This window comes from Parambassis ranga, chromosome 17 (genome assembly GCF_900634625.1).
Source record: "Parambassis ranga chromosome 17, fParRan2.1, whole genome shotgun sequence".
Classification (NCBI taxonomy): domain Eukaryota; kingdom Metazoa; phylum Chordata; class Actinopteri; family Ambassidae; genus Parambassis; species Parambassis ranga.
Window position 1 is genome coordinate 9,132,733 of NC_041037.1, and position 27,998 is coordinate 9,160,730.

Here is a 27,998-nt window from a genome sequence, read left to right on the forward strand (position 1 = left end):
GAAGAAACCAGCGCGCACCGGGCAAACGCATTCATTCATCCTTCAGCCTTTCTGCGTCGGCACCGTCTTTAAATCTAACACCGCGAGGGGACATGAGTGATAAAAACGCCGGTAAGACACTTCCACGTGCGTGTTCATGAATCATGTATGAGCTCGTTTTGTTTTGTTGTGTGTGTTTTTTGTGCGCAGGGATAAAAGCTGCAGAATAAAAGCGGCAACCACAACTTTATTATGCGGAAAAAGAGCACATGCAACGAAAATGTGTGCACTTTCAGAGTGTGTGAGAAGTTGAGTGTGACGTGTGTTTGTGTGTGTGTGTGTGTGTGTGTGTGTTAACCAACCTCCATGCTTCAGTGCTGCAGCGCAATGCTGCTGCTGTTGCTAACTGCTGCTGTAGTATCCCAGCTTCCTAGCTGAACTCCCTGTCTGTTTATGCACCTTAACACAGAATATAAACATTATTAATGCGCAAAAAGCATCTTTAGTAAACACTAACCTCCCAGTGTCGCATGGCGTCATCCCTCTGCTCAGCTTTCTTTTACTCCATCAGTGCTGTCAGCTGATTTGGACTAAAACTGCTGCCTCTCCACTTTTTTTTTTTAGATGAATGTGCTGCTGCTCCCCCGTGCAGCAGCAGCAGCAGCGGCAGTGTGGCCTCAACGTTTAGCATACGTGTTGTTGACAAAGCTTTTAAACTCTGACAGTTGAATGAGGAGAGCACAGGGGTTGTAGTGTAGAGCTGTGGGGTGCAGAGAGTGCTGCATGGAAAAGCTTCTATCATGGGTGGTGTTGTTGTGGTGATGCATGGGGTCAAAGTTGGCACATTCCCTGCGTAAAATATATTTGGACTCAGGGCGCCCTTGTTTAAGTAGGTTAACCTTCTGGCACAGTCACCCTGTCCTGTTTTATCCAGAATACTCCTGCAAAGCAAAAATAAAAAAAGTCAAGCAGAATGCAGGACATAACTTTGCAGAGGAGCCCGTCTATCCTGTGCTTGAAACTTTTACGCTTTCTTGATCTGAAGAGGCCTGAAGAGTGTATGAGGCCTCAATGGATGATGTGAGTCTTCTATGTTTATTTCTCTTTATGTTTCATGTGTTTAAAGATCCGTTTGAACAAAGTCAGTCGGTTGAATCCGTCATATCGTTTGTGTGGATAATGGCTGCCACTTTTACTGAAGAAACTTGGCGCAGAAAGACATGGGCACAGTATTGGCAATTTAGGACATTAACAACATTTTACAAAAATGTTGTCGGGATGTTAATTAATCAAAAAAAGTGCAAATTTTGAATGGCTTCTTCTTCCAAAACACTAAGTTGCACTTTGTTGAGCTCTTGTCACTGTACTGTACTGCTGTCACCTTCTATCACTTGTCACACTTGTATCTTGTTTGTGTCACAGAGCGGTAGAGTGATTGTCCACCTCCCACAGCGAGGTCGGTGGTTTGATCCCCTGCCCTACTTGCACACCAATGTGTCTTTGGGCAAGACACTTACTCCAAGATGTGTGAATGTGTCCTTCTGTGGGCAAAACATATATGTGAAGAAGTGTAGAATGCTTTGTGTACCTCATGAGATCTTGTTAAGCTTTTTTTTCAGCATGTATGTATGTATTCCTAAATTAATGGATGTGTTGCCAAGTTGTTACACATCAGATTTGTTTTTTTTTCAATAGTTTGGGTGCAGATTGAGAGTGAGAGGAATAGTTTAACAATACTAAACAAAAACCCCCATCATGGTGCACACACCAACATTTTCAATTTTATGTCTTTACATTGATGGAAAGTACACAAACAAGCAAAGACCCATTTAGTGCAGCTGCTGATGCTTCAACTCTCTCTCCTTCATACATGTTTCTGATCCCCTCCTTTCTTATGCAAACAGCAGTCACCCTGTTCTCTTCTTCATGGTTGCGTAAATACACTCCTCTTTCAGGTAGCATTTTTTTAAATTCATTTACAGTTTTTAAGTGTGTTTATTTGGTCGTGCGAATAATTAAGAATGTTTTCCTCTTGCAAATGTAAACATCTGGTTGTGTACATCATCACACGTGTCATGTTACTGTGTTGTTGTACTCAGACTGAGCCCCTAACCTCAAGTTTGCAGACTTGTCATTTTGCAAAAGTGTTTTGGCAGCATTGTTTGAAGGGTTGCTGAGTTTTAGCAACACGCCTTGTTTTCCACTTTGCAGAACATGTGGCAATTGTCAAAGCTGGAAGAACAGACCATTGTGACTGTAATATTGAACGAACACACGTTTCAAAATTGGTGATGTTTTTGTTGAGTAAAGGTGCAAGTTAAGGTTGCACAACACACCCTTTTGTCTGCTCTGCATTAAACCACAAGTCGTTTTGAATTCATAGCTGTACAGAAAACAACCCATCAAGCGCCATTAGCCAAAGCTGCATTGAAAGAGATACAGATAAAGTTCATATTAACATGATGATAGACGGTATATGTTGCTAAAAATGTAAAGTACATAATACATGATGTCACTGTAAGCCAGGTCTACAGTGAGCATATTCTGCATTAACATGACTCTTGTGCACCAGGTATTAAATTATAAGTGTCTTTTTCATATGTTTTGTAGTGATTTGTTTTCGCCACCCGGCGTGCCCCGCCGTGGGCAGCTCTGCTGTAAACACTTGTAAACAACTGAGTCATGCTCACACACTTGGATTAGTTTTGGTAAAACTGAATGCTGCATTGTAAAGTGAGAATTAATGACTAACAGTTAATAGGAGCAAAGAAATGAATGCATTGATTGAGACGTTTCAATGGTAATGGCCAAGATTTCCTGTGCAGGTCAGGTGCCACGCTTCTGCATGCAGCACAGGTCACTTTGAAGATGATGGAACATTTTTCTATGTATAAATACCCAAAAATAGCCAGAATAACACACTGTTGCAACATTCCACACAAGCAGGTGTATTGTCTTTAGATGAATTTATGGAAGTATGAAGTATGATGGTTGTGCACACACAGTCGGAACTACCACTTTCCATGCAATGGAACCACAGTTGTCCAACATATTGAGGGTATTTGATATAAGTACAATATTACATGATACATCGGTATCTCCTTACGAGGGAAACTTTTTAACCTCACTTCTGTTGGCATATACCGCATACAGGAAGGTGAAACAAGAGAAGGCTTGTTGAGCATCTTTTCATGCTGTCATCACAGACAGGCTTAAGTTTGCTTTAAACACAGGCAGGATGCTCCTCCCTCTGTGTTCTGTGGTGTTACACAGGGAAATGTTACACTAGACCAAAACAATCATTAATATGTAGATTTTTATCACCTCATTATTACAATGAAAATAATTCTGACGGTGATTCTTTGGTTAGATCAGATGTAGCAGAATGATAAGTTCCAAGTTTAGCCACTGCTATATTTATTTTAGTCACCCTGTGTGCCCTCTGTGCTACAACCCTCTTCCCCTCTCAGACTCTGCAGTACAGCACCATCACCGTATCTGTGACTCTGGGTCTGATGCCAGCTCCCTCCACCCATTCTCTCTTTGCTCCTCTCTGACCTCCTCTTTATTTGCATGGCTGCTGTTGTCGAGGCTTTTTGCTGACCTAATATGTCCCTTTATGTACAGTGTATATATTGTACACAGCGAGGGTATGTTCACTGTTCATATAATTTGATGCCCTTGTGGTGCAAGGTTACATGAAAACAAGAAAAACTGATGTAATATGAAATCCTTTAAATGCAGCAGTGGTGGTGTTGGTGCAGCAGAGGTTTCACACGTGACTTGTAACTATTGTTGAAGTCAAACGTAATATTGTCAAAATAGTTGTGTTATGTCTTCAGAAAATCTGTATTTGTGGTGTCTGTTATATCTTCATCCAGAGTTTAACCTGAGTGTTTTAGGTTATGCCTCCCTCTAGTGTTGAAAGTGGCACACAGTCCTGTGTGTAACCTCAGGGCAGAGCTAGTCATCCTGGGTCAGCAAAAAATATTAAAATCTTTGGCTTTTGGATTATGATTAATAACCAGAATATGACACAGTGATTGTTGCCATTTGATTCCTGCTTGTAGTAATTTCTCAGTTGCTACAACTCTGTTATTCCAAGTGTCTCATTCAGGACTGCTGCAGTGTGTGTGTTGTCTGTGACGCTCCAACAGTTTCTAGTCTTAGAAGTGTCCAAAAAGTGATGAGCCGCACCGCATCTTGCTGACTTTCCACTTTAATGTGAGATAACAAGTGTACAGTAACACCGTTTGCAGAGCGTCCTGTGATCACTCATTAGTTAAAGTGCTGCTGTGGTGAAAGTTGATCATTTCTGTTTGAGGTAATTGTTGTTGTTTGTGTTGTTGTCCTGCCTGATTAGATGTTCTTTTTCCCCTTTTAAATCTGAAAAATCGATTAACTTTTTCTTTATGCGTTCTTATAAAAATGCTTAGTCAGGAATGTAGAACAGACGTATACTTCATTTCATGCTACATTATACTTTATTGTATGGCTTTAGTTGCCTTTTTAAAAGTTTATTTCAGTCTTTAATAAATAAAGTTGTTATAATATACAGTAAGACGCAATTAAACTTCAGCAACAGTCCTATAGGGCCCCAAACCAGCCGCATATTTCAACACCATGGACTGTGCCACAGCAGACACATGGGTGGGGCTCAAACTTATTCTTGTTTGATTATTGCATATTTCCAATAAATCTATTTTAGTAGGATGCAGTAAACTCAGCCTCTCCTCTTAGTGTAGGTGTGTGTGTGTGTGTAAATAAAGTGTATTTGGTTTAATTTATTAGTGAGAGATCTTCTGGACCAATATGAATTTATAAACTGTTTATCAACATTTAAAATGAATGAATTAGGCTGAATATGACATAACATCTGCTCCAAAGTCAACTTCAGAAGCTGATTATTTAACACGGCGGATTTAACTTAAACAGGATGTGTTTAGAAAGGGATTTATTGCACTTCACCTACAAAGCGATCATGTTTTCTTGATCATATCTGAATAGTTAAAACATACACTGAGAAACAGAGACTCGTACACTGATGCAGAGTGGAGGCGCAGCTGCGGTGTGATGGAAGGACACCGGGGTGGCCACTGTTGACTCTCGCTCTTTCATAACGCAGTGACTGAGCCACAAACTTTCTGCTACTACATCGTTGGCTTTAAAGTGATGCGCTGCGGCTGACGTAGGCTCTGCGTTGTCCGTTTGTTCCCAGTGGATTTGGAGAGAGAGAGGAAAAAAGAAAACTATTGGCTCCTGTGTTCCAACATCTGTGCAGCCCTTTGTCGCTTGAACTGTCAGCTCCGCATTACCTCACTCGTGGCCGGCCTGCTACTTACCCCTGCAGTTTAACTTTGGCGTGCATGCTCTCTCTCTCTCTCTCTCTCTCTCTCTCTCTCTCTCTCTCTCTCTCTCTCTCTCTCTCCCCCTTTTCCTTTCCTGCTATTACGTCCGCTGCTGGTAAAGACGCGGAGGCAGGGGGTGGGGGGGTGTACAGTTAAGAGCACATTGTAACGTCCTTGCGTTGCCTGCTGTGGCGGAAGAGGAGTGTGCCGAGAACGCGAATGACCGTCGGTGGACGAGAAGAGGATAGACAGAGAGAGATAGGGCTAAAGGAAGAGGGAGAGGGAGGAAGAGAGAGAGAGCGAGAGAGAGGGGAATCTCTCAAGATGCCTCGTTTTAGCGTAATTTGTCCTGCAGACTGTGCCCTTCCGGCGTTTTGAGGGCTGCTGTGAGCCTATAGAGAGAGAGAGAGAGAGAGAGGCTGGCTACGCTATGCTGCCTGACCCTGCTGTGTTGTGATAGCGCTGTCCGATTGTTTGGATTGAGGAAGGCTCCCATCAACCCAAATCAATGAGGATTCTGTGGCCATTCCTTCAGAAAGGAGCGCATATGCTGCAGTGTTTCTGTGGACAACGATCGAAGTCGACCACTATCACCAACGGTGAGAGACAAACATAGCACCATAGCTTTATAGCTGCTTTTGCTTTGCATGCTGTCTCTCTTGAGTGATGAGCGGGAGAACGGAGTAAATGGTTTCATCAAACACTAGAGTGTGTGAGTATAACATCTTTTGAGTCTGCAGTGTAGAGTCTCCTCGCATCTGTCCCGAGTTTTGTGTGCAGTCTTTGCCCGCCGCGGATATAGCTGCTGGCAGTCGGCACCAAAAGCCGCACTACTCCAGAGAGCAGAGCCGGATACTTCACCAGACCGAACTATATTTGCAGACGAGTCTGTTCCAATGCTGCATTTGAAGCGGGCCAAAAAAAAGGACAATGCAGGGATCAAGTCATTAAACTTCAGGGGCCTGGAGAGGCAGCGCTCCTGGAGGGCCCCAAACAAACAGCGCGTTTCAGCACCACGGATAGCGCAATAGCAGACGCACTCCAGCACAGGGGCCCAAACTTTTCCCTGCTGGAATACAATCACATCAAGCCAGAGTCCATCTTGTACATTACAGTAAAAGTGCCCCTGCTTTAATATAGTTAAATACCAAATCACAAAGTGTGTTTTTCCTCCTCCTTTAAGCTATATTCAAACTTCACTTTGGCCTTTAGTGCATATAGTGACAAGTGTGTAAGTTCCCCCCTCATCTGCAAACATTGTTTTCAAAGGAGGTTAAGTTAGCTGTCCACAACAAACCTACAGCTACCCATGTATTACATGGTGGATATGCACAGGCCTGTACACGGCCTCCACTTACCAGTCTTTGGCAACAAGCCTAAGATCCCTGCCATGTCCTCTATAGGACATGTCTCAGGCAACACACTGCATTGTTCACTCATCACATCAGTTAGCTGTGTGGCTCAGAGCAAAACTAGGAGACGGAATGCAACACCTTATCCTGCCTCCTCCGCTGTGTGTACGTAAGATCCCGGCTCTCAAATTCAGGGCAGACAATTAGAAACTCCATTAAGCACAGTTGATTCCTCTGAGGTGGTTGGACCAAAAGCAGCGTGCACACTGGGATCTGTAGCACATAAAGTGCTATCAGTCCTTATCCTGCATCTCTGCTCACTGTTACATGAACCTTATGACCTCAATCAGAACTTTATGAGTCAGCTCATATGTTGGCAGAAAGGGATGCAATGGGGATGGATTTAGTTAACGCTGTTTGAAATAAAGCCGTGTCAGGTGAAGAGTTCTTTAAAGTTTGCTTTTTACAAAACACTTTGAAATAATAACAAGAGTCACAGTCTTGTGAAGATGCTCCATAACTGAGTGCAAAGAATGAGAACTTTGCCCAAGCAGCTGCAAGATCATGGAACAGAAGGAAACAGAAAGCTTGAAGAGTATTTCCTCTTCAGTTTCAGGGCTTATGCTAAAATTACCTTCTAGGGATATCCTGTAAAAGATGTTTCTGAAAAGGCTTTAAATGTTTGCACCTGTGCTTTTTTCCTTTGTACTGTCAGATTTGCACCTGGCTCTCCTTTGGGCGCCTGCACTGCCTCGGGCTACAAGTTAGAAGAAAGCAATGCATACTTGTTATGCATTTGAATTTTCACATTTTATGTTGCTGTCATTTGTTATTACAGCTCTGTGCTATTCACCAGCTACTTACATGTATCTCCCAGTAGTCAAATGATACCTTTATTTTCGATGCAGGTGTATAACGGAAATCATGACTGAGTCTGGTGTCTGAATAGCATGTTTGGTTGGTGCCATAACAGGAAAAAGTGATTATATTCTTACCACGTTGTACATTCCTCCTGTAATGTCACTGAAAAGCCGTTTTCTTTAAATGAGCATAGGCACATTAGTGTGGAATTCCACTACAAACACACTAAATCTAACCTAAGCATTTAGAATCCTTTTGATTTGTTCATTCACACGGCCTGGCCTTCACACACATAGATGTGTCTGTGATCGTAGAAGTGTTGTGACGAGTGTTCTGCTCTCACATTTCCTCCCTCGGACTTGGCACGATTAGTTTAGCAGATGTGATATGCTGAAAACTATTTGAAACTAGTGTGAGTCAACAAATCTGTGAGGTGTCTCAAGGACACACAGAAGTTCAGAGAAACATCCACTAGTTTCCCATTGAACACCAGCAGTTTATTTGTTATCCACAAGGAGGCAGCAGACATAAAGAAGTTGGTGTAGTGTTGTTGGTGGCATCTCCTGCAGGGGCCACATGGATGCTTTGGTTCAGTTGAATATTTTTACATTCAGAAAATACACACACAAATGTCTAAGGGACACAAACTTGTTCCTGGTCCGGGTCTTTAATCAAAGCATTCATCCTCCCTAATCATTTCATTTGACAATTCAAATATACAGCCTGCTGCCTGCGACACATTTCATAGCAGCAGTTTTATTGCGTGCCAACGTATCTCTAGCTGGAATAAGGTGAACATCAATTGCGTCTGGTAGAAGGAGGAAGCCCAGCAGATCCTCATTAGGAAATTATCTTCTCCTGACAAAGATGTATGTCTGGTGTTCTGCACACCACAAGGTCCCTCCCATTTCTGAGAAAACTCACTTTGTACCGCAAACCAAAGGCTGATTTTCTTTTTTTTTCTTCTTCCCCCTCCTGTATGAAGAGTACAGTATATCACACTGCTGCATAGAAAGGAATGATGAATGCTGTATTGAAATTATTATTGATATTTCTTTGTACTGCAGTGGCATGTTAATTCCTAGCACTCGCTGGTAACGCAATACTAGATTTTGATTTAGAGTTTTTAACTTTTCTCTTCAGGGAAAATCATAAATTTATCATTGTTCTATCATCTCTTCTCTCTCTCTCTCTCTCACACACACACACATTTTTAGAAGGACTAACTAGGGTATCAAGACTTCACGTTCACTTCCCCTCACCCATTATATCCAACTCTTACATAAGATTGGGAGGAGGGGGGGGGGCATGGAGGGGGCTGTCAAACGAAAACCTCTCTCCTGTCTCTCTCTGGCTGTGTCCTCAGATTCAATTTGGAAACTGAGTCCTAGAAAAAGCCTCTAAATGTTTCATGCTATTTCATCACGGGGGGGAAGAGAGTGGTTTGCTGTGGACGACTCATGTGTTTTTTCCTCCCAAGGTGTGTGTGTGTGTGTGTGGTGGAGATGGCACATTGGTGTAGAGGCAGGCGTGCACATGCATGACATGCTGTGCACACACGTCTGCAGGTCATCTGATGGTTTCTCCTTGATTAGAATGAAGACATAAAATCACACTGAAGGCAGCTGCAGGGTAATCGATCAGCTGACTTATTGATCTATATTATGGAAAGATGTTTTCCTGCACACAGCAGCGTGTTTAAAAGGATGTTTCAGCGTGATGTTGATGTTGATGTTATCTGTAATGTTGCATTTCATGTCCATCACATCCGTCACATCTGTCTGCGTCTTCAGCTTGTCATGGATGTTTGGTCCTCTGTGTGCTGAAACCTGTTGCAGATAATCCAGACTAAATATGGTCCTTATGGCACATGTGGCCATGTGTTTATTTTTTTTTTTAACAAAATAACATGTGTCCCTAAAGCTGCACCTTGTTTATGCAGCCTCCTTGTTGACAAAAATAGAGGATATTTTGTCTTTTTGTTTTAGATGTGCACAGTATCCTACATGGACTAAAACTCACGTGTGTGTGCACACATCCTCTCCCATCCTCCCCTCCCTCCTCTGCAAAATGCGCCCCCTCCAGTTTTTTTTAGGTTACCCCTTCCCATTTTTGTAGTCAACTTTCCATCACGGGTATTAACTATTTCCCCCCCCCTATAACTCCTTAGTATTCCCAATAGGAACCTCAATCACGTATGATTGCGTTAAAAGAGTTGGAAGGAGAGAGAGAGAGAGAGAGAGGGTTAGACAGTGTGTGTAAGAGCGAGGGAGAGAGGAAGAGAGGGAGAGAGAAAGAGAGAGAGAGAGAGGGGAGGCTATGGACCGCGACCATTCACTCTCGCTGTCGGCAGTGTAACACACCGACAAGATTCATTTGGGACGCACTGGAAATAATGCATAGGCTACTTTATTATTTGTGCGCTACAACAAAAAGCACTTTAGCGTTTGTTCTCTTTAACTAATTGTTGCTTTTGAAGACAAGAATCGCTCCCTGCAGGCTTAAATTACATCTCTGCAGCATCCTTGCAGAGTAGCCTCTGCTTCCATTTTTTCCCCCGACTGCATTTAGAGGTGCCATCGACGGAACCAGAGACTGGACTGACTCGCATATCTGACTGCACCGGGCGCCTGCACCGCATCCCGGACTGTAGCTGCGGACGCTCTCATTCATCAGTGTGCGTGGAGCGAGTGATTAGGAAACAGTGGGGAAAAAAGTTAGGATTCTTTGTTCAGCCACGTACACGCGCTTCGTCTGTCTATCTGTGTCTGACTGTCTTTGGGAATTTATTAAAAGGAATCCAGAGGATTGGCTGCTGTGCAGATGAGGAAGACCGAGTCGTGTCCGTCATACGCGGCGCTGTTCACCTGGAATACCTGAAGCTCTCCAATGACACGCAGCTGCTTCAACTTATAAACACTGTTGCATGTTTTCACGACTGATATTTCGGCCCCCGTGGGCCTAGCCCGTAGATTTTATGTGCAGTATAACATCAGTCACTGTGTGTCATTAAAACAGCTGATTTCCAAGCCACTGTCCGCTTCCAAGAGGATGCTGCCCGGAGCGCGATGATGCTCGGGACTCTAAGGATTTTTCTAAACAGGATGACGTTTGGTTGAAACCACTCTTGGACTGAACACAGAATTAACGCTGGTATATATATATATATATTTATATCTTTTTTTCTATTGCGCCAAGAAGCTGCGTAAAGATCCGACCTCAGCCGAACTAGACTCTCGGTTTTCCAGACTCGGTTCGGGGAGATGGCTGCGATCGCCAGCTCCCTGATCCGGCAGAAACGCCAGGCGAGGGAGTCCAACAGCGACCGGGTCTCTACTTCTAAACGTCGCCCCAGCCCCAGCAAAGACCCCCGCTCTCTGTGCGAGAGGCATTTCTTGGGGGTCTTCAGCAAAGTCCGTTTCTGCAGCGGCAAGAAAAGACCCGTTCGGCGGCGACCAGGTCAGTGCCGTATAGACCCCCCACCCCCCCACCCCCTACCTTTCTCTTACCGATGTGTGTTATGTGTGTGTGTATATGGAAACGGTTTCCCCCAACGTCCCCACCACCACCACGCACACCCACCCACACACACACAACCCCCACCCCGCCCCTCTTTGGAGCAGCAGATGCATTATACTGCAGTCTGGAGAAGGTAGATTTTCTCCGCGGTGCGAAAAAAAATCCACCTGTTCCATGAGGTCTCTTCTTGTTGTCTGTCGATCCACAACCCTCCTCTACATACCAACCAGGGAGCAGTATAGAGAATGATCTATTAGCTGTGACGTCCACCCCCCCCCCTTTTATTCATTGTGATCAGAATAATCAATTACCCCCTTAAACAACACTGATGCCACGATTTCCCTGTCAAAGCTTTGTTTATATATTTAACCCTTCGATTTTTTGCACTTATCTCCCCACGCACTCACCCTTCCCTCCAAGCACAGATACACAACTTGAATTTCATTGAACAAAACGGGCAGCTTTAAATTGCCTTATTCAATATTAATGCAGATAGAGGGGTACAGAGGGGAGATAAGTTGCAACCGCAGTGCACCAAGGCTCTTTTTTAGATTAAATGTTTTAATGGTAAATGTTTATTGCAGAGAGGGAGCTTTACTGCAGTGAAGGGAGGTATGGCTGTAATGATTAAGAGCTACTCCAGCTGTATTGATATACATACTGTAGGCTCTGTTCCTACTATACACTTCACAATGTAGCCCCCCCACCCCCCTTAAAAAAAATCTCCTGGTGCACAGTCACCCCCACCAGACCCTGCTGCCACCATCGCCTCCACCTCCTCCTCCATCCAGATAGTTCTGCTGTGTGATTAAGGTTCCACTCAAAGTCCCGCAGACAGATGAGGGATGAGGGAGGCAGACATCAATTTTTAAAAGCAAAAAAGGGAGGACAGACAGACAGACTCTGTTGTCTTGTCAAGGTAGCTCAGTGCCAAAAATGACTTGAAACAGACAACAAAGCAGTCAGGCCTCCAGACACTGATGGGCAGGTAGGTAACTCCTTTCACACGGCCAGACTGGTAGCAGGATAGATGCTGTGTGTCCTCTAATCATTGATGCCTTGCAATATATTTACTTAATAAACAGCCGATGAAGTGGAGAACTTATGAATTCTGCCTGTTTAAAAGACTGTTGTTTTTCCTTCTATCCTTCCCCACCCCCCTTGGTAAGATGCACCCTCGAAACCTCCACAGGTGTCCCATAAGGGCTGCAGGCTAGGTCAGTAGCTCAGCCTCCATCCGTGTGTGCTGTGTTTCTTCTCGTCTCCACCCCATCTTGCAGCCCATGTCGACTCCCCCTCGGCCAGGGAGGGGGGTGAGGGGAGGGACATAAAGGGAGGGGGGGAGGGGAGGGAACGGCTGGGGGCTTCAACACCTGTCTGACAGCCAACGACCCTCTCCCTTGCTGATTTTTCTCTTCTTTTTTCTTCCATCCCTCCTCCTTCTGTGTGGCTTTCGTGGATTTGATTAAGCTTAATTTCTTACCTGTTTTTTCTCGTGTAGCTAAAGCTCGCCTATAGCCTACAGCGTCTGTTTGCTCGTCTGTCTCCTCTTTCATTCTGCCTCATTCTCCTTGTCAGTCAGTGTCGGGTCAGTCCTTATCCTCGCTCCTCGTTCTGTGTCTGTAAATATGTGTAGTAAAGGTTCTTGTTGTAGTGTATATGGATATGATGTGTTTCTTGCTGTCAAACACAGGTGATCATTCACCATCTCATGGTCATGACACCATTTGTCAACGTACCTAAATGTTTTTGTCCTTCTGTATTGGTATGAAGTAAATTTTATTGACGTTCTAATGGCCCATACGCTCGCAGGATGATCTTACGTATGTTTCCATTCAAAGGCATTTTTCTCACACACACACACACACACACACACACACACACACACACACACGGTGCACACTTTCTGCTAAATGATTGGAACTGATGAGCCGTCAGCGATTGCTCATGCCTGTGCTGAGGCCTTAATTTATGGAGGTGTATTTATCACATGTGATTTACTGGTATGTATACTCCCATGTGCTTTCACACACACACACACAGCCACACACTCGCATTCTCCTCACCCTGCCCATGATGGATGATGAAGGGCTTGTCCCAGGAATTGATGGCCCTAACCCAGGGGTAGGTGAGTTGGCGATTGATGGTCAGGATGATGTACAGTTGAGCCGACGTGAACTCACTCTCACTGAGGGTCACTACTTAGCTTGGTCTGTCTGCGTGCTCTCTCCTCCACACGCTCGTCTTCTGTGCAACATAAGAGCTCCTGTGCTGGTAATTATTGCAGTAATCGGCTCCCAAGCAAAGACTTAACATCTGTTATTACTGTTGGAGACATATGTGGATAACGGCTAGCTTTCCCTCTTGATACCACATTTAAAACTGTAGTTTTTTTTGTGCCTGTCTGGACTGAAATGAATTGCACGTCCTCCAAGTCTTGTTATGACCTTGGTAGGACAGTCAGGCTCATTCCTATTTCTTTATTCTGGTCACATTTATCATTTGTGAGGACATTTTTCTGACACGTAATGTTGAATTTTGGCACATAAAATGCAGCTAAGCACCAATTAAACAATGACAAATTTTTTTTTTTGTATTTTAGCAGACAGAATAAACAACAGATTAGTAATGGCGTTCTGTACATTGCTCTCTATATTCAGCTGTTTCAAAATGTCAGCGATACTAAGCGCATTCCGGATGTAATTATTCACAGTGAACCATATATGCACCTGTCTTTTCGTTTATCTGCAATGAAAATTGATTCCAAAATGTAGAAAACAGTTTTCCACCCTGAACCAATGGTGCCATCCGATTCTGCCTGCTTTTTATATATATATATATATATATATATATATATATATATATATATATATATATATATATATATATATATATATATATATATATATATATAAAGACCTGCCGGACACCAGACAGACCGTGGAGACCTGTGTGCACGCTTTTTCCTGAGATAAACACAGTCCCCCCACATCTACCTTTCACTGCCGTTGCCCGAGGCTGAGAGGCTTTCTCTTCCCTGAGCTAATCCTCGTTTCCACCTGCTCCCCCCGAAGTGTTGAACGCTTTGAGCAGCACCCGGGCCATCCGCCAGAAGTCGTACCCTCCAAAGTTGGAGGTCGGTTCAGGGATGTTGTAATATAAAAGAACTCTAAACTGGACTTTAGGTCAGTTTTCCTTTTTTTATCGCCACAGTTGCGGAGCGATCACTACCTGCCTGTTGAAGAGATTCCTCTAAATGTCAATCACTTTACCTCCAGTTGCTTCATACCAAATAAAGAAACCACTGGCATGTCAGTGTGCATTAAATGTGATTTTTTTTAAGAGGGGTTTCCAAATGATGCAAAATCACTTAAATCATGAGGAGAAAGTAATAAGATTCTTATTGATTTTTCTGTTACGGTGTTCTCATTGGGAAGGCCTTCTACTCCAACAAGGATTATGTGATGCAACAGATGATTCATGACCAACTGTCCATCATAATATTATTGATATCCAACTAAGTAAGAGCAGGATATAGCGGTGCTGTATGTTTTTAATTTATTTTATTGAAATGTGGAGGATGGATTGTACCACAAGAAGAATATTACTTTCAAAATGACTGTTTAGAGAGTCATAAAGTGATGATTACATTTCACAGGAAAACACAATGTGTTTAAAAGGCTTTACTCAGAGTGAAAGGATCTATAATTGTTCCACTGGTACACCCCTTCCTCCACATCCTCCTTGTTATATTTTAATTGATGTTCTGTTTGTGCTACAGTGTTTTTAGCATCTGAAATAGCTTGATAAGCATCTCTGAGCGTGAAAACACCTGAGGTAAATTGTGTGTGTGTTTTGTCGCCATTATGAGACTGTTATTCTGACATATTCTTGGTGGGGATGGGGCTGTGGCCTGGCGGACGGATTGTGTGTGTGTGTGTGTGTGTGTTTCAGAGCCACAGCTGAAAGGCATCGTGACACGACTGTTCAGCCAGCAGGGCTTCTACCTGCAGATGCAGCCGGATGGAACCATCGATGGCAGCAAGGACGAGAACAGCGACAACAGTGAGTGGAGCGTTATTGAGGCTACACCTTCCAGCATTAAACATTTAATGGCTATGAGTCAGTTGGTTATATAATATATTACCACATTTTATATGCTTTATTATGTTTAATGCTTATATAACTGATGGAATTTGGGCAGCCCAAAGCGAAACCATAATTTAGCACGCCATCGCTAAATTGGATTAAATACCCTTTGAAATTGTACATTAAATTCCACAAGGCAACAACAAACAAACAAATATGGCAAAAAACAAACTATTTGCTAAATCTGTTTATGCAAAAATATGCAGGGATTTAAATGTGTCAAAACCTGCATGTCCACAAATATATTCCACCATTGTCAGATTTATACTGCACCTACCTATGGACACAGGATATGGCAGCCATTGAGCAAAAGAATAAAACTAATGCAGGAATTGCAGTTCCTCAAATGGCCACCTGGGGCAGGCTACAATATTAAATCAGTACCCATAAGACCTACTTATTTAGGGTAGGACCTCCTTGTGTGACAGATTGGTACCTCGGCTCCACTTTTTTTCTTCAGTTTTGGATTGCTCTGCAGTGAGGCTGTGTCAGCTGCTGCCAAATAGTGACACAGACCTGTGGTGACAGCCACATTTTTATATATATATATAAATAAAAAGTTTCAATTGCTACTCATACATAAAAATTAATTCTAGTACCCAGATCACACTATGTAAACCACCTCCACACTGCTTGATTGCAGGTGTCACATTGTGTTGATTGATGCAGCTCATACAGCACGGGTGATTATCACAGCAGAAATTCCTTCCTGGAAAAACCCATTGCCTGAAAGAACTGTAGCCCCACAGCGTTGCTCCTTGTCACAAAGATCCCTCGCTGAGCCACTGCTTTGCAATATTTCACCACCTATCGACTTTTCCATAGTGGAGTACCAGTGGATAAATGGTCTCCAGGGTCTAGTCCCCTGAAGCTCTCATTCCCCGCCCACCTCCGCATGAACAGGGGGCGGGGGGGAGGGGGGGGGGAATCTTGTATTAAAACACATAGGATTATATTAAAGTGTTTCCTATGAAAGAAGAGATATGTCAGCAGAGAATGGTCATCAATGCGATAATGATGACACTCCCAGTCTGGAGTGGAGCCAGACAGGAAACCAATCATGACCTTTCTTCTCTAAAACATCCTGCCAATCTTAAAGGATGCCCGAGCCAACGCTGCTGGAACGTAGCACTCGTGCGGGGAAAAGAAAAGACGAGCCTCTCATTGTCACTTGAGAAGACAGAACTACTTACTGCATAAAAAGAAGGGTCTTCAGGACAGGGGGATTACTAAGGGGACAACATCCACATTTGGTCTGTGGTCATTGCTTTTTCAGGGTTTCTATTGTGTTGTAAAGACATTGGCTGGTGAGGTTGAGGGCTTTCCCACTTCTAGTAGGTAATCCTTTAGTTAAGCAGTCCCATTTGGCCCAAGGATGGAGGAAGGCAGTGAATAATTCAGCCACAGGAAACTAAAAATACCACCTTCTCCGCTTGTACCCAATGAATTATTCTCTGTGTGAGATGCCTCAAGCTCAGAGACCGTCCGAAAGAATACACAGAGTGGAGCAGGAGGTGCTGCAAGAAGAGTTTGGAGATGGACCCATAGAAAGAGAGTTAGAAAGAGAAGATGAAGATTTAGTATTCAGGTCTTGCTCTGAACTATTGATTGCTCAGCCTGGATTATTAGAATAATAGATTACCCCCACCCTTGAACCACACCACCTTTTTTGACCTGCAGCATCCTCAGCAGCGGCAGATGCAGTCATTTATTTTCGGGGGATTGAGGAGCACGATGCCACCTGCATACTAGGTGCGACCTAAGGCCCAGAGCGCATTTCAATTCCACTTTTTTTATTTGCAATATTTCTAGGTGGAATGACAACGAGAGATGAGATGAGATGAGGACACAACAAGGAGTGTGCGGGGAATTGAAACAAATTGGTTGCTAGAATACAATCGAGCCTCCAGCCTGAATATACACTACATGTAGCGATAAGCATGACTGAGTGGCAATGCTGCGCTTAACTAACTACAAGGGCTAAGAAGCACCATTCAATTAATTAGAACATCCATGTTCAAATTTGAACAGTTATTAATTTGATTGTCACCAGTTGATCGCCTGCAGTAATTACAGAGCCTCTAGAAAGATACTGCTGTGCATGAAAAGCCTGGCATTGATGGATGAGATGAAGACAGATTTATTTTCTTCAGGTTTCTGCAGAAGCGAGAGGAAAAATAACACTAATACTAACATGACTACCACCTCTTGGAGTCATGTTTCTTGGAATTTTTTGTCTTCCGAAACCTTTCCGCCAGGGTTTATTTCCCGCTGCGCCAGTATTCCTCCCATGAAATTCACTTCCTTTATAGCTCTACCTGCAGGATTCGCTTGTAGCAAGATTACTGCCCCACTGGAAGGCTTGCAATTTTTCAAGGATTTTGCTGTGTAGGGTTTGTTTGAACCCATTTTGCCTGGCTCTTTGACGATAGCAGATCCCTGGAAATCTTTTAACTCCCTTCCTGCACCAGCTCAGACTTTCTCTCTCTCTCTCTTTCTCTACACAAGAGACAGGATTTGAGGTTATTAACAAAGAAGAATCGCCTTCAGTATAGTCATCAGGTACTCCTACAGCAGTCAGTGCAACTGTAATTATGGAATCCATCAACTGCTAGAGGTGAAAATAGAAAAGCCGGACATTTAGAAGATAGCCACATAACAGCTCCTGTCATTTTTTTGGCAGGCAAATCAATGCAGGGACGGCGGATCGTCATTATAGGAAAATAGTGTACTTGCTCACCATATTTTATGTCTCTGCTGCTCCCACTTTTTGAGCTGAACCTGATGCCTCTGACAGGCACTGCCAGTCATCATATGGACAAAGGCAGCAGCTGTGAAAGAGCAGCATTCAGAGTAGATAAAGAGAGATGGCAGAGAATGAGATAAAACAAATTCAAAGGTGCTAATGGACTCATATTGTGCTTTTAGACTCCAAAATCTCTGGACCTCAAGGGTATTCTGCAGCACAGTGTCCAGTGTGTATCAGCCACAGAAGTGGCCTGGGGGGCAGATTTAAGCCATGGGCAGGCGAAAGCAGCACATCGATATTTATTGAGTGAAATTGAATCTGCTCGGAGGACAGACCCGTGTTGGCACGTCTCCTTTTTTCCCTGCCAGCTTTATCTGATAGTCCCCATCGGCACTTGCAGACCAATCATTCCAACAATACAGAGAGAGCGCAGGACTGAAGAGCGTCCTCACACCCTCACCGAAAGCGGGATTGAAAGTCGCAGTTTAGACGTTCAGACGTTTGTTTCAGTAGCTTCACAGTTCTGCCTGCCGATACATTCATGCACCAATCAGAGTTCAGCAAATTATGTGGTGACACTGGGAGGATAATCTCCATGTACAACAAGGACACGTTCAGCAGTGTGAGTGAAGGAGATTGTCGGACTTAACAAATATTGTCTTTTGAACTTTACCAGCAATTATTATTTTGTTATGAATATTTAATATCTTGAAGTCATTTCAGAGACTTCCAGCTACTGTTGCTTCTACTTTTTAATGCACTCTCATCTCTGTGGGTATCACTACCTTTCTGAATGATCGTGCCAATTACATCTGTTCAAACAAGAGCTGAAGGATGCATTAAAAGTCATATATATGTAAATGAGCTCATTTAATTTTGCGTCGTGTTGGACAGTTTGCTTCCACTAGCTGCACAGGTTGCCATGATGTTTTTCAATAGAAAGTTTTTAAGCTTCACCGTGATGTATGTCAGCATTCCCCTTGTCCTGTACCATTCACTTTACTGCTGACAGATAGCCAAAGAACAGAGATCAGGGGCTGTCGTGTCTACAAGAGTTAAGTGAAAACTCAATTGTCCTATTCTGTCCTTTCTGTCTGATGTCTCTCTTTTGTCTCTGCCTTGTTGTAACTGTCCATCTCTCCCTCCCTCCCTCCCTCCCTCCCTCTGCTCCGCAGCCCTGTTTAATCTGATTCCTGTGGGTCTGAGAGTGGTGGCCATCCAGGGGGTGAAGAGTGGCTTCTACATTGCCATGAATGGCGAGGGCATGCTCTACAGCTCGGTAAGATGTCGTCACACCATGTTTGCCTGTGTGCGCTTATATTCATTTACACGTGTTGTGTTTTGTTCTGTTTGTTGTCTCTTTTAATACCCCACTGCAGCAAAGCCTCTCCTGAACCTTTTCATCTCTGCCCAATTCAAGAGCTCTTTAGATGCGCCTTTGTGTTGCTGTGCAGCACTTACCCCCCCCTTTTTTTTGTTGTTGAAGCAGCACCAGCACATGTTTACATTTAATTTGACATCCAGATCAGCACTCAGCCCTTTTAAAAATTGTTTTTTTTCCCTTTTATTTACTGGCTACCAACTATAGCTCGTGATGTTGCAGCTATAAACAGAAACTCTGAATTTCATTGTCTTTTCATCCAGATGGCGTCGACTTGTTCAGCTTGAATTTTATTCAGGATTCCTGCCGTTAAAGTGCGAATGTGAGCTTCATATTTTGCGGACGAAAATCCCTCAGTTGCCATAAAATAAATTAAATAATGTAATAATAATTCTTTCACATGCATTAACATGTGTTGTTTTTATGATACAACCTCTATAATTATTAGAGGGACTATTTTTATCAGGGCAGACAGAGTCCACATTAGGACCTTGGAGAGGTTTAGATGGCACACATAATTTCACCCAGGAGGCCGGAGTGCTAATCCCATGTGGGCCATTATTTTTCCCCTTCATCATTTACTGTTTTCTTCTGGTCTTTTGTCTTTGGTTGCATCTTGGTTAGGTTTAACAAAACATCATGGTTAGAATAGTTATAATACACATTTTCACCGGAAAGCTCAATTTTATGGTTGCCGGGGTAACGGTTTTAGTGACAGTCCCTGTATACTGTACACATCTTACTTCAGCTTTATTGGTGCTGTGGACCAGCACAGCTGTTATAGTTGTATGTTTTTTTTCTGTGAGTCTGCATCACAATATTTCACTTGCAGCTCATGATATAAGATATAAGATGGTGTGAGGATGAAGACGAGCTTTGGAACTACGTCTGAGGAGTATGAGTTGCAGTGAGAGAGAGAGAGAGCAAAGAGAAATAGGGCGGAGGAGGCATAGAGACAGAGATGTAGAAGCAGGAAGATATCCCAGTAGGCATTGGTTATGTAACCTCTAGTCTTCAAGACGAAGATGCATGAAGAAAGGTGGGGGGGGGGGATAAAAAAGATGGGAGGACTGCCTCACCCGCAAACCTCTGCTGAGGGAGTTGGCGATGTCCGGTTGATAGTCAGACGGCCATGATAAATGACTGGCAAGAGCAGGAACTGCCGATCAAACTTTTTCCCTTATACATTACTTGAAGGACATGGAAAAGTCAGCATCTGCTGTAAACAGCAACTTATTCTGTACTGACCAATAAACAGTTGATGTAGTTGATGTAAAATGTTATCACGCATATTCAGTGTTATTATTTCAGAACAACAGTGCAACTGCACAGCAGACGTGCTACTCTCAGAGAAGGCTGTGCAGTGAACGCCGCTATGACTAACCCCGGTAGACGATTCATTCATAACCAAAAGGTTCATAAACAAGGGTATGATTCACAGGCTTCTAATAACCCTCCTCCCACCTATCTCTGTCTAATTAAAGTTTAATCGTGCCCTGATGGGGAATCTTCTAATTTATCAAACTGACTCTTAAGTTGGGGATTCTTTATGACCCCCTCCTCCTCACACACATACCCACCATTTATGAAATCATCATCAGATTATTATGAATTATGAATGATCTGGTACCTCTGTGTCAAACGGCAGCTTTCACCCTGACAAACACATGACCCTCTTCGTATCACTTTTATGGGCGTAGGAGCACATTTCTGACCTTTCTATCACAGGGAGAATCATCAGAGGGCGAGACATTTCTGCACTGAACAGTGGAAAAGACCGTTTTAATTAAAGCCACAAAGTGAATGCACTCTCTGGCCATAAGGAGGAGGAGGAGGAGGTCCGGTTTCTCTCAGATGTGAAGTACTAGAAATTAGCATCGGTAAGCAGAATGCTGGCGGTGAGGCTGGATCAAGGGGAGGCTTATAAGCCTCGGAGAGCTCATAAAGAGGCAAACTTAACATGCAAAGCAGTGCATGAAATCACCGATAACCTCAGTTCCTCTCGCTGTTTACATGTCTAATTTGTTGTATAGGACAATATGAGAACTCATTTCAAGAGGACATTTGAGGGGAACGTTTCTGTTCTTTTATTCACTTTTATGAGAGCCTTGATGGTGCAATCACAGCTATAAAGTAAGTCCTTCACTTTCATCCCTCATTCTTTACTCACATTTATTATCATTTGTCCAGATCTTTATAGTTTCTCCCTCCCTCCATTCTCCTCTGTCTCCCTCTTTCAAGGTCTGAGCAACATTTTTGTTTTTGCCAACTATAAAGTTTCTCGCTGCTTGTTTGCTTGTCTTGCTTTGTCTTCCTTTACATCTGTGAGCAGAAATGCATCGCTCTCTCTCCATTGCCCCCTCCTGGGAGATAATTACTGAGGGATATCCTCCTCTCTAACACTACCCTCCCCTCTCTCCTCTCTCTTCTTTGCACGCTCTTGTTAGGGAGGGAATGCGACAAGCTTTTCTTTTCTTTTTGAAATGAAGTTGTGCTGCAACTTAGATAAGCCTTCTGTACTATTATTGCCTAAAGCAAAGTGATCAAGTAAGTAGTTACAGTACATATGGCGAGGGTGCTGGTTGGCTTTTCTGTTTGCTTGGAGTCCAGAGCTTTCTCTCTGGACTGAAATGTTGCCGAGGCTGAGCTTGGGTGATGATGCTTATGTGGAGTGTTTAGTGATAAAAGTGCGCGGGGGCTGAACATCTACAATGAAGAGTTTCCTTCCATTATTTATAACACTTGATATGACCTACTTTACTGCACAGCAGCAACTGCTGTCCTCTCTCCCTTTCTATCCATCCATAGATGAATTTCTATCTAATCACACAGGTGACCTCTGAACTGAACAGAGGAAAGTAAGAAGATTTAGAATAACTCTCTGGATCATTAGTATGTGCTTGTGACTTGATGTTAGCCATTAACCATTAATATAGTCTCTGTAAGGAGATGAACAGGAAGGAGAGAGCAGGTAGAGGAAAAACTTTTTCAGTTTAAGTAATGTCTAGACAATGCTCGACCTAAATCTCTCCAAGAATAATAATGAGCTTCCCGGGAGTTCCATGGCGGGCCCGAGATTGTCACAAAGGCCAGATCTCCCAGACGCACCAGCGGCTCGGGCTCATTTTTAAATTGAGGTGCTCCCCATATTTTCCCCATCTTAATCCAAAGTCAAAGGATGCCTGTCGGCAGCGGTTCCTTGATGCAGAGCCCTTAAAGGCTGCCGCCCCCTCCTCAGATAGAGCCAGCTGTAGCTGATTTGGATTCAGGATGCATTCAACTCAGTTCTGTTGGCAACCCAGTTTCATATCCATTACATCTTGTTCTCCTTCTTCGTGTTTCATTTTACATTTCCTACATTTGCACCCCCACCTTACGCAATCCGACACACACACACACATCACCTCACCCACATCTGTCTGAATGTACAGGATCACCAGGGATTTTTTTTATTGCTGCTGCATTGCTATGATTGACATTTTGTAGCAAATGGCTTTAAAAATAGAGATGCCCAAAGAAACGGTTGACATCCACTTGATGGCTGATATGAACACGGTGCATGGCAGCACAGCATTAGGCTACAGTAGGTTTGAGAAGAGGAGTGGAGGTTTAGAGCTCTAGTGGTGCAGTGGAGCAGATTGCAGTGAGAGGGTTCCCATTTTGTTTATCTTGAGCAGCCATGCAAGGATGCAGTTGCATGTTAGTCACATGATACACAGTTCATAGTATTCATCTAATGGAGGCAGGCTACATGCAACAGATGCACCAACAGCACAGAAGAAGAGGGTGATATGCTGCTAAATCTGATGTTTAAAGAATACCTGATATGAAGATCCTGGTTAGATGTATTGCCACTGTTTAGATGATTTGCTGAAATACGTACCAACATATGTGCAGGGTTATCCACTCTGGTTATCCCAGCTTAATCTGTTTTTGAGCTTGACAGCATTTCTCAGTTATTCTCTTAGTTGATTTAAGAGCTTACCGGTAGTTTTGTTACATGGAGCATGTTCTATAAGATGGGTGTGTCCACCTGCAGGGAACATCATTGCTTTAATAGTGTTTGTTAATTACTCACTGCCACAAGGGGGAGATAAAATTTGATTGCTGTAGCTTTAAATTTGCAACTTTTCTGTGCATGCAGTGTATTGTCACATAAAGCAGGAAATTCAGCTCATTAAACTGTAATCTGATAGAAACTTAAAAAACAGTAAATATTATGTGCTTAACATCCATAATTTTAGTCGGCACTTTAACTGTGTTTGTTCGCCGGGTCTCAGGTGAACCTGTGTTTATTTATCTTTAGCTCCATAAGGAGACCCCTAATGGTGCCGTGTGAGCATGGCAGTTTCACGTGCCAAGTTTCATTAACAAGTCCTTTGCTTTTCTCCTTCAGATCGCCATGGAATATAAATAAGCCTCCCTCCAATTAGGTTACTTTATCTTATCACTAAGCCCGGCCTGTTAGCCCTGTAATGTGGCACATGGTTTATTTTCATTTGTTCGTTGCGCAAACAGCTTTGATCGATCATGTATATCTGACAGAGGAGGCGACAAGGTAAATTAGTTGGTGTGCATTTCAATGTGAGACCACATGCACTGCATATGTGCATGTTTGCTTGTGTACGTGCACTTTTGTGCTTTTCCTCATCTGTGTGGTTTTTATGTCCATTAAGTAGGGCTCATTAATCACAGGGGACTCCGACCCCGTCTCTTCACCTCATATTTCCACTCAGTCATCCACAAACAAGGTACTCTGTCAAAGTCTTCAAAGTCACTTACATTTCACCCCTATCGCTCCCAAGCCAGAGCCGGGGTGCTTTCTGAACCGCTCCGAGCCTTTTTGTATACACTAACATAGCAGAGTGTCCTTGTGAGGGGGAAATTTGGAGGGGAATCTACGGCGTGTCAGCAAGGCAAAGTGGCTGATTGTGAAGGGTAGGATAGTGAAGTGCACTTATGTGGCTGTGCATGTGCCCGGCAGGAATGGAGCTCCAAACAGATGAAGAAGGGACAAAGCCTGCTGGTGTGTAATGTATCACTGTCTGCCCCCCCCCCCCTGCCTGCTCAAACACATATGTTCACACACAAACACACACACAGCCAGACAGGCACAACGTGACCCTCAGAGCCCCATCGGTGAGAGAAATGTCTGCTGTTTGACAGTGTGTCAGCAGGTCCCGATAAACTCAGCCTCCAGCTCACCGCAGGGCTTGTCCTCCCTCCTGCTGACCAGCGAGACGTTTCCACACCATGTGACCTCACCTTCCCCAAGTCCTTTACACAGCCTGCCATGCACTGCTGTGACTTATAAATGAGCGGCGATACACACTGAGACTCATGTTGCTGAGCAGTGGTGTGCCGTGTGTGTTATTGCAATGAATCAAGAGCTGCAGAGATTCACCTCTACACACACACAGGATCATATATGTCATAAAGAAGGTTTCCTGCAGCTTTTAAGGGCCATTTACTATAGTTAGCGCACTGACTTTGTTAGTGAGGACGATCCTTCTTCTCCTTCGTATGCAATGCAAGAGAATATACATGTTCATTTTTCATTTTAATGATGATTTCAAACATTTGTAGGTATACTCTTGATTCATTTCTGACATTTTAATAACATCTACGCCTTCACATAGTGCTTGATATAAACTAACAGAAGTACCACTTTAAGCTACAATGTGTAAATAAAAATAGTGTTCCACTTTCCTTTTAAAGGAGTCTGCTGCATTCTTGTTTGTGTTTACCATCGCTGTACGGCTGTGTTTGTGTTGGGTCATGCTGATACAGCATAGCCCAAGGTCCATCATGCCATTAATGCTCAAGGAAAATACGGATGTATCCTTTAACATACAATATGATAATAGGTTTACGTTAATGATACATATGATGGTATTGCCTGATCATCTGAACATGGCACCAACCCAGCTGCAAAAGACTGTGTGAAGAGACAGGCTGGGATTGATGGCAGTGCATGCAACGTGGCAGACTTTCACTCAGTGCACCATGGACTGTTTTGTTTTTAGCCATTTTTAATGTTAGTTTTAATTACAGCTGGTTAATGTTAGGAACAGGCTGAGGGGTTCATTTAAAAACACATGAAGTCACAACATTAAACACCAGGAATATCATTCCTGTTTTCAATTTTTAAAGACTGCAATATTGACCTCATGTTATATTCTTCTGGTAAGGGTGGGCTGAAATTATCCTACAACCAACCTGCATGATCCCTTGCTGAAGCTAAAGCTAAGCTTGCCTATAAGGCCAGTAGATGAAGGAATAGACATTCTAAGCACTGTGTGTGGGAGCACAGCAAGAAATAAGTGCTTTATTGGTCACTTAAAATTCACAGAAAAGTTTAGTATTAAAAGTATAAATTGTATTAAAAAAATACAAATGGCCCTCTAGTGAGCACTACTTCTTCTTCCTCATTTTGTACTGAGAGTAGAGATCAATATGCAATTTTGTAGTAGAAAGTGAAATAATAGTATGGTTCATGGCTAGCTGGTTGGCACACTGAAATACATAGAACTCTTTGCATAAATATAATAGATGCTATTGCTTCACATTATTCATTTTTGAGTTTAAATGGCCTTAAAGATTGTACTTAGTAAATAAATAGCAGTATTAAAAAATACCCAGAGCAGCCCTTACAGCTGTACAGCCTCTCATTTTTATTTGTTTGTTTTTTTTATTCTGTCTGTCTCTCTTTCACACAGTCACCTCCAGCAGGAAGTCGAATTGGGCTGTCAGTCAAACAGACAACCTTTAAAGGGTACACAAAACCTGGAGCATATATTAATAAATGAAATACAGCACAGACACAAACACACACACACACACAGACACACACACACACACACACGTAAGACAGCCCAACCACATCCAGCAAACCAGCTGTTCTGTGTACCTGCATCTATTTTGGACACACGCGACTTCCCCGCCCTCCAAACTGACTGCCGTTAGTTTTTAATTTCGCCCTGTGCACCATGGAGGTGTTGAGACAAGGAGCAGGGGTGATGAGGCTGGCATCCAACCTGTCTGCACATGTTAATCAGCACACCTGCTTCCATTATCATATATTTAGTTTGGAATAGGTACAAAAGCACAAATTGCCTGCCTTTAAACACAGTGTCACCATTATCCTCATTACAGTTTAACAAATCACTGCACCTCACATCTGTAATGGCTTCAGCATCACAGCAGTACGGTGGCTCAGCACACAGCCCTGACAGCGTATCCAGGATCTCTGCTCCTGATATTTCCTGTCATTCTCGTGTCCTCTTGACCGTCTCCTTGAATTACTGCTTTGATAACGATGTTGAGAGATAAGAATCTTCCATTGTTGGCCCGTATTCTAATAAGACATCATTCTCATTACAGAGATTTTGTGTGTAAGTGTGTGTGTGTGTGTGTGTGTGTAAGGCTACAGTATGTTTACTGACCTTGGCAACGCCCACACAGTAGTTATGAGAGCCAATACTGGCAGAGTGGTAACAGTTTTTTGTTTGTTTGTTTTTTTTTTTTAGAAGGGCTTAATTAAAATCATCCATTTTTTCTGGATACAGATTAATCATGCTTATCTCCTGTTGGCATTTCTTAATATTTCTGTTCTACATGTAATCATTTTACAGGAGATGTTCACGCCAGAGTGCAGGTTCAAGGAGTCAGTTTTCGAGAACTACTACGTGATCTACTCGTCTACTGTGTACCGGCAGCAGGAGTCGGGCCGGGCCTGGTTCCTGGGTCTCACTAAGGAGGGCCAAGTCATGAAGGGCAACAGGGTCAAGAAGACCAAGCCCTCGTCACACTTTGTGCCCAGGCCCATTGAAGGTACGAGAGGGCTTGTTCTTTTAGTTGTTAATGTTTCACTTGTACATTAATACAATAGGGTCAATGTTGGTAAATGAAGATACCAACACAAAGAGCAAATTTAGAAAATGATTTTCTGACATTTTTTGTGGAGATGCCCTATCCTGTAATGTTGTGAGCTAGGACACAGATTAAGATTATCTTTATTAATCCCTGTAAGAAAATTAGGTTGTTATGCAGCAGTATACAAAAAAAGTGACAATAAATTCAGTTTATACATGCATTGCAATTCTGTTATTTTCCCATAAGGTCATGTTGGCAACACGCTAAACAGTATCACACTGTTCTATTTGTGTATTTAAATTGAATGGAGGTCGAATATCACTAAGTGCCTCCTTAGTGGTTGTCAATTTAAAGTAAACAGCATGAGATCAAACAGTAGTTTACCTAGCAACCACACATGTCATATTTTTCATGTTGATATTGAAAGCAGCCTTATGACATCTGTCATGCATTGTGATTAAAAGAAAGTGCTGACGTCCCCCTGAATCCCTTGTCTTATCCCTCTCAGCCTGGTATAATTGTCCCAGCCTCACACCTGACCTTGTCTCTGTGTGCACATCCATCTCTCCAATCTGCTCGCCATTGTCCCCCTTTTCTGAGCTCCTCCTATCTTTGTCCTCTCCTCTCCTCTCCTCTCCCCTCTCTCTCTTTCCATCCCTGCCACAGTTTGTATGTACAGGGAGCCGTCGCTGCATGAGATAGAGGACAAGCACCGCTCCAGGAAGAGCTCAGGGACTCCCACCATGAACGGAGGGAAAGCTGTCAATCAGGACTCCACATAGCAC

General features: G+C 43.2%; 1 protein-coding gene across 5 annotated transcripts; it reads left to right on the plus strand.

The window, feature by feature from the left end:
- The first annotated feature begins 5 nt into the window (after positions 1-5).
- Positions 6-27,995, plus strand: fgf12a (fibroblast growth factor 12a). Of its 5 annotated transcripts, XM_028428342.1 has the most exons (6): positions 10,804-10,999; positions 12,229-12,276; positions 15,014-15,124; positions 19,133-19,236; positions 26,973-27,171; positions 27,880-27,995. In XM_028428342.1, the coding sequence occupies exons 1-6, from the start codon at positions 10,804-10,806 to the stop codon at positions 27,993-27,995; spliced, it is 774 nt and encodes a 257-aa protein (XP_028284143.1). The 5 variants fall into 5 exon arrangements, with proteins under 5 accessions (XP_028284146.1, XP_028284145.1, XP_028284143.1 ...); XM_028428345.1 differs by lacking the exons at positions 10,804-10,999; positions 12,229-12,276 and adding an exon at positions 6-111; XM_028428344.1 differs by lacking the exons at positions 10,804-10,999; positions 12,229-12,276 and adding an exon at positions 5,779-5,926.
- The last annotated feature ends 3 nt before the right edge of the window (positions 27,996-27,998 follow it).